We start from the raw sequence: 10,750 nt of genomic DNA, 5'->3' as shown, positions 1-10,750 counted from the left end.
ATCTCATGGGATTGTGAGTTGGACAGGCGACTGTGATGTTGCCATGACATGTCGGAGCTGCTTCGATCATGGTGTCTGTGAAGTCAGTGATAGCATGATTGGGTGTTGGGAGTTGTGGTGGGGGGTGTTGAGGGTAGTTGAAGGCTTGAAGTGGGGAAGGGATTGATGCTTTAGCGCTGGGAGGGGGATGGTGAGGACTTGGGGTGGGGAGGGGGCAGGGGAGGGCAAAGATGGGACAGAGTTGTGAGGTGTAGTTTGAGGCTTTGTGGGGGTGGAGGGAAGGCCTGGCTTGGGTTGGGCCAGTTGTGGTGGGGGGAGAGTTCAGTATTCAGTTTTGAGATTTTCAAGATGATGTTTTCATGGCTTGTCTCAGGATTGATGCACACTTGTTACAAGCCAAAGGTTCCCCTCTGTCATGTTAGATTTCCATGTTGAGAAAGCAACTTGCTTCAAAGAAACCTTCTCCTTGTTGGACCGACACCCAGTCAGCCTGAAAGGTGAAAGTTGGGATCGCCACATATGAGGAACAGAGAGTTTTGATGGATGTTTACGAGTTGATCCTTGTTAGAGGAAATGGATGCATGTAGAGATTCGTCATCATTTAGTGGTGGCATACCATGCCAGTACCAGTTCCGAATGCCATGCCAGTTCAGATTTAGGTTGAGTACCAGTTCACTGGTAATTCCCTGTTTGTCGTTAAAGGCGGCAAAAAGGGTTGGCGTCAGGAAGGGCATCCGGCCGTAAAACATTGCTTCAAAAAGGGGACCGAAAAACAACAACAACCACGGTTCCCGAAAAAGGCCAACCCCCGCTTGCGGGGAAAAATGGCCTCTAAAGGTGGTTTTTATACCATGCAGAGTAGCACTTGGTAGTTACACATTTCATAAGAAAAGTGGGGAGGGTAGGGGGTGTTGGACGGACAGGAGATCAGAATGAGAATGAGATGAAGATTTTCTTTTTGTATAGCGTACATAGTTTAGGCTTGTGGGATCGTTATATGAGGAGGCAACAGGACAAAAGGAACAGCAGAGATGGGGGAAACACCAACAATAGAGCGAGAAGGTCAAGACAGGGAGAGGCAGGCAAGCAATGGGTGTGGGGATGAATGGAGGGAGCAGGAGAATATGGAATGGGGGGCAGGAGAATATGGAATGGGGGCAGGGTGGACAAGATGGATGCAGAAGGAAACTCTCAGGTAGGAAAACTGGAGATTTGGAAGGAGGAGGGATCGGGGTGAAGTGGGGAGCAGGGTTTGGAGGGTAAAAAATATCATGGTTTGGATTCGGGACAATCTGAGATGGTGGTGAACATGCGGGGCAACCTTGGTATCCATGGCATCAAGCTGAGCAAGATGTGAGGCAGGGAAGCCAGCCCGGCGGGGAGACAAATGCTCCATCCAGCTGCGGCTGAAAGCCTTGCAGGTGCATAGGAATTCAGGTTTACCAAGGAAGGACTTTGTATGACGGAGGATGCCCAGTCAGCAGCTGGCTTTGGAGGCCATCTTTGAAATGTGGTTTGCCCAAGAAAGATCATGGCTGATAGTGAGACGCAGGAGTTTGAATTGCTGAACTTCCTCAAGAGGATTGCTAAGAAAGTAGAGAGGAGGGTTTTCCAGACAGTCCTTTTGGAGAGAGATAGTGAGAGTATGAGATTTGTCAGGAGTGAAAGACATATTTCAAGTGTTTGACCAGCTTGTGATTTTATCAAGGCCTTAAGATAGGAAAGAGGCCTGTGAAAGAGGCCTGCCTGTCTGAAGGATGAGGGATGTCATATCACAGTGTGGTGTCATCAGCAAACAGAAAAAGAGGATTCTCCAGAGTCAGAGATCATTTATGAAGATCAGGAATAGGACTGGGTTCAGAACATTGCTTTGGCCTTGACAGGGAGAGGAGATGAAAGGATTCCATTGAGAGGCACACATTGGCTATGAGAGTACAGGAAGTCAGTGAACGATATGTGGAGTCGGTCTTGGATGCCATGGAGATGATGGAGACGGAAATGGAGATGGTTTTCAGCAACATCCTCGCTGTTTTAAACATTGAAAAAAAAAAATTGTGAATAGAGTAAAATTAACAATAAACAATTAAGGAATTGGAAGAAAACTTTTTTTTTCTGAATTGATATGATGGTTCAGTACTGAACATAGTTTCATTATTTGCTTCTGTATCCATCTTGTGCACCCCATGAATCCTCCCCCATCCTAATTCCTCCCCACATCCCTTATTAGTCCAAGTCTCCCTCTATTTTGTCCTTCAATCCTGCTGTTGGTGTCCCCCCCTCTCTTTACTGTTCCTTTTGTTCTGCTGTGTCCTGATCTGTTCAGTGTTCTAACTGCGCATCCCAAAAAAGCACGTTTGGATTTTTTCTTGCGTTTACCTGTGTTCCCAGTGCACTTGAACGTTATCAATTAAAGCACCGAAGCACCCTTCCACACACCTATAATGTAACTGCACTTTATCACACAGGAGGTGAAGAGGAGGTCATTCGGAGATCTTTGGGTGATGGTCTCCATGAGTTTGAGTACAGACCCCCGATTGTCGGTCGCTACGTCATCACGATCACATGGGGTAGCAAGAACATCCCACGCAGGTCCTAATCTGCCGCATGATTGGCCACCAATTCCCAACATTCTCTGTTTATCTTTTACAACTTGTTGCTTACAAGGAGTGAGCATTCATGGTTACGTCATGATGATTCGCAAACACTAAATATCCGTCGTGCGTTTCTGTCGTCTCATTGTGTCTGTCTTTTGTCTGAGCGTGTCCATTGGCATTTCTGTTGTCCCGTTACACCTGTCTGTCGTCTCTCCAAGTGTGTCCGTTGTCTAATTGTGTGTTGCTATCTCATTGTGCGTCCGTTCTATGATTGTGTGATTTATTTGATGTACACGGAGTTTGTTGTCGTTCTATTCCCGTACTACCGTTCTAACACCTTACAGGACCTGCAACTATGAAATGATGAGTAACGCATGACGTTAACATTGAATCTTTTCCTTATACCTTTTGCAGTCCTTTTGAGGTTCTCGTGGGGCCACCAGCCGGAGATCAGAAGGTCCGGGCATGGGGCCCTGGCCTGGAGATGGGACTTGTCGGTCACTCTGCCGACTTCGTCGTGGAAGCTTTAGGATCGGATGTCGGGGCTCTGGGTAACATAAGCACTTTCTTCATCTTGGTGCCATCTATAATTCATTTTCTGCATTTGAGAGTGTTCATTTGCCTCTGATATTGTTTGGGTCATTTAAGTTTTCCAAAAAAAACAAACCAGTATATTCTTTTAGCCATTTCGTAGAATTGTCTATCTTGTTTGTACACGAAGAATGTGTGCAAATTGATACATACACACCAAATCATTTTACTGAATAGAGCCATAATGAAACCCACATGTGGAGCTAGTCATCATGTACGGTTAAGGTTCTGCTTCTTGGGGTCAATGTTGGCTATGTATTGACACTGTGGCAGTTTATTTTTACAATCATACGGGTCGCCGTACATTAATGGCCTAATACCAACTGGCAGGCCGCAACCATTACCAGATGTAGTTACATGGAAGAGCCAGGCTCGTTTAAAGTCTGGAGTGGCACTGAGTAATCATCATTCAACAATATGATGCTCGTGAGGCCCTCTCTGTCTGTCTCTGTGTCTCTCTGTATGCCCTTCTCCTTCCCTCCCTGTCTTCCTCATGTCCATCTTCCCCCACCCTCTGTCTGTCTCCCACCCTCTGTCTGTCTCCCACCCTCTGTCTGTCTCCCACCCTCTGTCTGTCTCGCACCCTCTGTCTGTCTCGCACCCTTTGTCTGTCTCGCACCCTTTGTCTGTCTCGCACCCTTTGTCTGTCTCGCACCCTTTGTCTGTCTCGCACCCTTTGTCTGTCTCGCACCCTCTGTCTGTCTCGCACCCTCTGTCTGTCTCGCACCCTCTGTCTGTCTCGCACCCTCTGTCTGTCTCGCACCCTCTGTCTGTCTCGCACCCTCTGTCTGTCTCGCACCCTCTGTCTGTCTCGCACCCTCTGTCTGTGTCGCACCCTCTGTCTGTCTCGCACCTTCTGTCTGTCTCGCACCCTCTGTCTGTCTCGCACCCTCTGTCTGTCTCGCACCCTCTGTCTGTCTCGCACCCTCTGTCTGTCTCGCACCCTCTGTCTGTCTCGCACCCTCTGTCTGTCTCGCACCCTCTGTCTGTCTCGCACCCTCTGTCTGTCTCGCACCCTCTGTCTGTCTCGCACCCTCTGTCTGTCTCGCACCCTCTGTCTGTCTCGCACCCTCTGTCTGTCTCGCACCCTCTGTCTGTCTCGCACCCTCTGTCTGTCTCGCACCCTCTGTCTGTCTCGCACCCTCTGTCTGTCTCGCACCCTCTGTCTGTCTCGCACCCTCTGTCTGTCTCGCACCCTCTGTCTGTCTCGCACCCTCTGTCTGTCTCGCACCCTCTGTCTGTCTCGCACCCTCTGTCTGTCTCGCACCCTCTGTCTGTCTCGCACCCTCTGTCTGTCTCGCACCCTCTGTCTGTCTCGCACCCTCTGTCTGTCTCGCACCCTCTGTCTGTCTCGCACCCTCTGTCTGTCTCGCACCCTCTGTCTGTCTCGCACCCTCTGTCTGTCTCGCACCCTCTGTCTGTCTCGCACCCTCTGTCTGTCTCGCACCCTCTGTCTGTCTCGCACCCTCTGTCTGTCTCGCACCCTCTGTCTGTCTCGCACCCTCTGTCTGTCTCGCACCCTCTGTCTGTCTCCCAACCTCTGTCTGTCTGTCACCCTCTCTGTCTGTCTGTCACTTTTTGTCTGTCTCCCACCCTGTCTGTGTCTGTCGCCCTTCCTGTCTGTGTCTGTCTCCCACCCTGTCTGTGTCTGTCTCCCACCCTGTCTGTGTCTGTCGCCCTTCCTGTCTGTGTCTGTCGCCCTTCCTGTCTGTGTCTGTCGCCCTTCCTGTCTGTGTCTGTCGCCCTTCCTGTCTGTGTCTGTCGCCCTTCCTGTCTGTGTCTGTCGCCCTTCCTGTCTGTGTCTGTCGCCCTTCCTGTCTGTGTCTGTCGCCCTTCCTGTCTGTGTCTGTCGCCCTTCCTGTCTGTGTCTGTCGCCCTTCCTGTCTGTGTCTGTCACCCTTCTTGTCTGTGTCTGTCGCCCTCCCTGTGTGTGTCTGTCACCCTTGCTGTCTATCTCCATCCCTGTCTGTGTCTGTCTTTGTTTCTGTTTTTGTCTCTCTCTCGCTCTCCCTTATCTGGCATACTTTAAGGTCCAACGATTTGATTAATTACGTTCCAGACGGCTCGCCATCTACATTGAAATTCCAGCAGCATCTGTGGCACCACTCACTGCTTTGTGTGTTCGGATTTGTGTTTAGCAGGAGAAACGCCCTAACAATGGACGATATGTAGATTTCTGATCTTATTTGCAGACTTTTATCTCTGTGCATGGAAACGCAGATATCTACGGCATGTACAAGAGTTGAGTTTAAATGCTGCAGATTCCTTCACTGTCCCATCATTTCTCTCTTGTCCTGTTTCTCCTTCTGCCTATTCTTATTCCTTCGCTCATTATTCCCTTTTTTTGCATTTTGCCTTGTTGTGTTTTTATTTTGTTCCATTTCTAGTTCTCTACAACAATGTTTTTTAAAGTTGTTTTCTTTACATCATTACTTCCACCACCAAAGTTGAACGGAGGTTATGTTTCCACCCCTGTCCGTTTGTTTGTCTACGCGCACGATATCTCAAGATGTTATGGATTCAGATGGAATTTGGTGGAGGAGTCAGGTGGGTAACAAGGGTGAATCGATTACATTTTGGTGAAGATCTGGATCTGGATCTGGATCTGGATCCGATAATTTTTTAATTTTTAAAGTAATTCTTCACCATTGAGAGATAAGGCCAAAAACAACATATAGCATGATATTTGAAAAGGTTATGGATTATAACAAAACTTGGTGGATGAGTTGGGTAGGTGACAAGAACAAGCCGATTCGATTTTGGTTGAGGTCCGAATCCAGATCCGGCCTGAGTACGCCACAAATGGTAAACTGTTCAGCCTGGCGGAGGTATGATCTCTAATGAGTGCCGTTCTAGTTTTCTGTTGTCTACATTTATCTTTATCTTTATTTCACTTGTCCTTTAAGGACAATATTGTATGCACATATGTGAATAACTTGGTTTTAAAATACACAAACAAATGGTCTTAACAATGTGAGTCGATCACCAGCATCCATCACAGACTCGATAAATTTGGAGTTTGTACAGGATACCTGCTCACAGACCCTACAAATGGTTGTTTAGCTGGCTGTCCTACAATCTTCCAAAGCAAACTGTCAGACAGCAAGCTAAGCAACCCTTTGTTCTGGTGAAATCATTGCTTTGTAGGATAGATAGTATGATTCACAGTGCGGTAGCCACGTCCCGCTGCTGTGCACCAAACCACTTCCTTGGTCACATCCGATTTTCCCCTGAGATCATTGCTGCAGACCAGCTGATGGGAATACCAGCATTGGCCCTACTATTGGAACACTTCTCCGGTTTGCATTGTTAACATAGATCCAGCCAAATAAGGTCCTGGCCTACAGGAGCAAGTTTGCTTTATTGTGCTCCATACATACATGTATCTTGGGCTGGCAGGATGGCTTCGAGGTATGCACACTCACCTCTGAGCTGTCGAGCCTGGGCTTGAATCCCGACCTTGCCATAAACTGCCATCCCAGTGTTTCACAGCACGGTGAATGTGGTCCCTCCAACGGACACTAAACTGGGCATCCTGTCTGCCGGCATTACTCGGTGAGTTCTATAGATCCCATGGTGTCCATCATGAAGAGCAGGAAGCCATTGCCAAATTTATCACATTTTAGGTGAACTAGAACGGCTCTTTGTGGAGCGCAAACCTCCGCCAAGCTGAACAGTTTACCTTTTGTTTCCCACTGATGGGCCGGATCTGGATCCGGACCTGAGCCAAAATCTAATTGGATTGTTCTTGACACCTCATCAACTCACACACCTCGTTTCGTCACAACTCGTCTCCAACTTTGTGAGATGTGCTATTTATCGTTTTTGACCAATCTCTCAATGATGAAGAATCACTTAAAACTTTATAGTACCGTATCTGGATCCAGATCTTCACCAAAATGTAATCAATTCTTCCTTGTCACACCCAACCTATCCACCAAGTTTTGTCTGAATCTGTCCACAACCTTTTGAGATATCCTGCTCTTAGTTAAACAGAAAAAAACAAACAGTCAGGGATGAACGAAAAACAAACAAACAAAAAAAACCAATAACAACAAAAAAGAAACAGAACAGAAAAAAACGTCACCTTCAGTGACGGAGGTAGTACATGTGAAAATATGCGATTACAAAGAGACCCAACCATTTATCATTAGTATCATGCTTTTAATCCGTTGATTTTAATCCGTTGATTTTAATCCATGCTTTTAATCTATGCTTTTAATCCATGCTTTTAATCCATGCTTTTAATCCGTTGATTTTAATCCGTTGATTTTAATCTATGCTTTTAATCTATGCTTTTAATCCATGCTTTTAATCTATGCTTTTAATCCATGCTTTTAATCCATGCTTTTAATCTATGCTTTTAATCCATGCTTTTAATCTATGCTTTTAATCCATGCTTTTAATCCATGCTTTTAATCTATGCTTTTAATCCGTGCTTTTAATCCATGCTTTTAATCTATGCTTTTAATCCATGCTTTTAATCCATGCTTTTAATCTATGCTTTTAATCTATGCTTTTAATCCATGCTTTTAATCTATGCTTTTAATCCATGCTTTTAATCCATGCTTTTAATCTATGCTTTTAATCCATGCTTTTAATCCATGCTTTTAATCTATGCTTTTAATCCATGCTTTTAATCCGTGCTTTTAATCTATGCTTTTAATCCATGCTTTTAATCTATGCTTTTAATCCATGCTTTTAATCCATGCTTTTAATCTATGCTTTTAATCCATGCTTTTAATCCATGCTTTTAATCTATGCTTTTAATCCATGCTTTTAATCTATGCTTTTAATCCATGCTTTTAATCCATGCTTTTAATCCATGCTTTTAATCTATGCTTTTAATCCATGCTTTTAATCTATGCTTTTAATCCATGCTTTTCATCCATGCTTTTAATCCGTTGATTTTAATCCGTTGATTTTAATCTATGCTTTTAATCTATGCTTTTAATCCATGCTTTTAATCCATGCTTTTAATCTATGCTTTTAATCCATGCTTTTAATCTATGCTTTTAATCCATGCTTTTCATCCATGCTTTTAATCCGTTGATTTTAATCCGTTGATTTTAATCTATGCTTTTAATCTATGCTTTTAATCCATGCTTTTAATCTATGCTTTTAATCCATGCTTTTAATCCATGCTTTTAATCTATGCTTTTAATCCATGCTTTTAATCCATGCTTTTAATCTATGCTTTTAATCCATGCTTTTAATCCATGCTTTTAATCCATGCTTTTAATCTATGCTTTTAATCCATGCTTTTAATCCATGCTTTTAATCCATGCTTTTAATCCATGCTTTTAATCCATGCTTTTAATCTATGCTTTTAATCCATGCTTTTAATCCATGCTTTTAATCCATGCTTTTAATCCATGCTTTTAATCCATGCTTTTAATCCATGCTTTTAATCTATGCTTTTAATTTATGCTTTTAATTTATGCTTTTAATCTATGCTTTTAATCCATGCTTTTAATCTATGCTTTTAATCCATGCTTTTAATCTATGCTTTTAATCCATGCTTTTAATCCATGCTTTTAATCCATGCTTTTAATCCATGCTTTTAATCTATGCTTTTAATCTATGCTTTTAATTTATGCTTTTAATTTATGCTTTTAATCTATGCTTTTAATCTATGCTTTTAATCCATGCTTTTAATCTATGCTTTTAATCCATGCTTTTAATCTATACTTTTAATCCATGCTTTTAATCCATGCTTTTAATCTATACTTTTAATCTATGCTTTTAATTTATGCTTTTCATCCATGCTTTTAATCCATGCTTTTAATCTATGCTTTTAATCCATGCTTTTAATCTATGCTTTTAATCCATGCTTTTAATCTATACTTTTAATCCATGCTTTTAATCCATGCTTTTAATCTATACTTTTAATCTATGCTTTTAATTTATGCTTTTCATCCATGCTTTTAATCCATGCTTTTCATCCATGCTTTTAATCCATGCTTTTAATCTATGCTTTTAACCTATGCTTTTAATCTATGCTTTTAATCCATGCTTTTAATCCATACTTTTAATCCATGCTTTTAATCTATACTTTTAATCTATGCTTTTAATTTATGCTTTTCATCCATGCTTTTACTCCATGCTTTTAATCTATGCTTTTAATCTATGCTTTTAATCCATGCTTTTAATCTATGCTTTTAATCTATGCTTTTAATCCATGCTTTTAATCTATACTTTTAATCCATGCTTTTAATCCATGCTTTTAATCTATACTTTTAATCTATGCTTTTAATTTATGCTTTTAATCCATGCTTTTAATCCATGCTTTTAATCTATGCTTTCACTCCATGCTTTTAATCTATGCTTTTAATCCATGCTTTTACTCCATGCTTTTACTCCATGCTTTTAATCCATGCTTTTAATCCATGCTTTTACTCCATGCTTTTAATCCACGCTTCTAATCCATGCTTTTCATCCATGCTTTTCATCCATCCGTTTCATCCATGCTTTTAATCCATGCTTTTAATCCATGCTTTTAATCCATGCTTTTAATCCATCCTTTTCATCCATGCTTTTAATCCATCCTTTTTATCCATGCTATTGATCAGTAAAAGCCCGAGAGTGATTTTGTTCACTGTTGGGAAGAAGACACTTGTTTCTCCTGCTGTTAAGAGGTAAGTCTGAGTACATCCACTTTACTTGGTTGTTGGCAGATTGCATTCTCACACAAGGTGTGTGTTGGTAGGTCAGGTCCATGCAAAACCAGTATTGGTGCACATTATCAGTCGGCGACATCAAGAACACTTTGAATGGTATATGAAGTAGGAAAGCTGTGTATACCAGTGTTATGATGGTGTATCTCTTCTGAGTGGGTAGTGCTGTGCTGTGGTGTTTGGAGTACAATGTGGGAGGTAGCACCAAATGCTTTTTGCATACTGTCGCGCGATTGCCTCTCGGTTAAAACCGGGGAATTCACGGATGGAAACGAGCTTAACGAGGCGGATTTCCTATACACGCGCAGGAGGAGGGGGTGGGGCGGGGGGGGAGAGGAAGAAGCGGCGAGATTTACCTGATACGATCTCGCCGGCAGCTCCGATCCTGTAGGAAATAACTCAAACGGGAATCCGGGTTAAAATGTACAGTGAAAATAAATAAGGCTTTATTGCCTCGGACGCCCATAACAATGACAAGTGCCGGTAACTAAATAACTATGATTCCTATTCGGGAGGTTCCCCACACCAGACTTAAACACGGACAAATGGGAATATAAAAGGGAAGGAAAGTAAATGTGTGAATTATCGTGCACTCAGGTCGATTGGCGCCTTGGCAGCGATCGTCCAGTCCGAGCGCACACTCCGGTGTTGGCGGGAGGAAGGCCGCAATCCACTCGGTTCCACGCGCCGCTAGGCCTCACCGGCGTCTCGCCCACTTTGGCCTCGTCAGGTTACAAATCTTGCCAAGCAGCGCTCGTCCAGTCCGAGCGCGCACTCCGGTGTTGGCGGGAGGAAGGCCGCAATCCACTCGGTTCCACGCGCCGCTAGGCCTCACCGGCGTCTCGCCCACTTTGGCCTCGTCAGGTTACAAATCTTGCCAAGCAGCGA

The 10,750-nt window shown here is 43.6% G+C and overlaps 1 protein-coding gene across 2 annotated transcripts in view; it reads left to right on the top strand.

The window, feature by feature from the left end:
- The window catches only part of LOC137437004 (filamin-C), a 280,189-nt gene that overhangs the window by 94,143 nt on the left and 175,296 nt on the right, over nt 1–10,750 (top strand). For both annotated transcript variants that reach the window (XM_068131290.2, XM_068131289.2), the window contains exons 11-12: nt 2,466–2,589; nt 3,009–3,145. In XM_068131290.2, the coding sequence (XP_067987391.2) occupies nt 2,466–2,589; nt 3,009–3,145 (261 nt within the window). The remainder of the gene's footprint in view (nt 1–2,465; nt 2,590–3,008; nt 3,146–10,750) is intronic.

Source organism: Myxine glutinosa, chromosome 11, assembly GCF_964187855.1.
Source record: "Myxine glutinosa chromosome 11, kmMyxGlut1.1, whole genome shotgun sequence".
Taxonomy (NCBI): domain Eukaryota; kingdom Metazoa; phylum Chordata; class Myxini; order Myxiniformes; family Myxinidae; genus Myxine; species Myxine glutinosa.
Note: the sequence above shows the minus strand (reverse complement) of the source record. Positions and strands in the feature narration are given on the sequence as shown.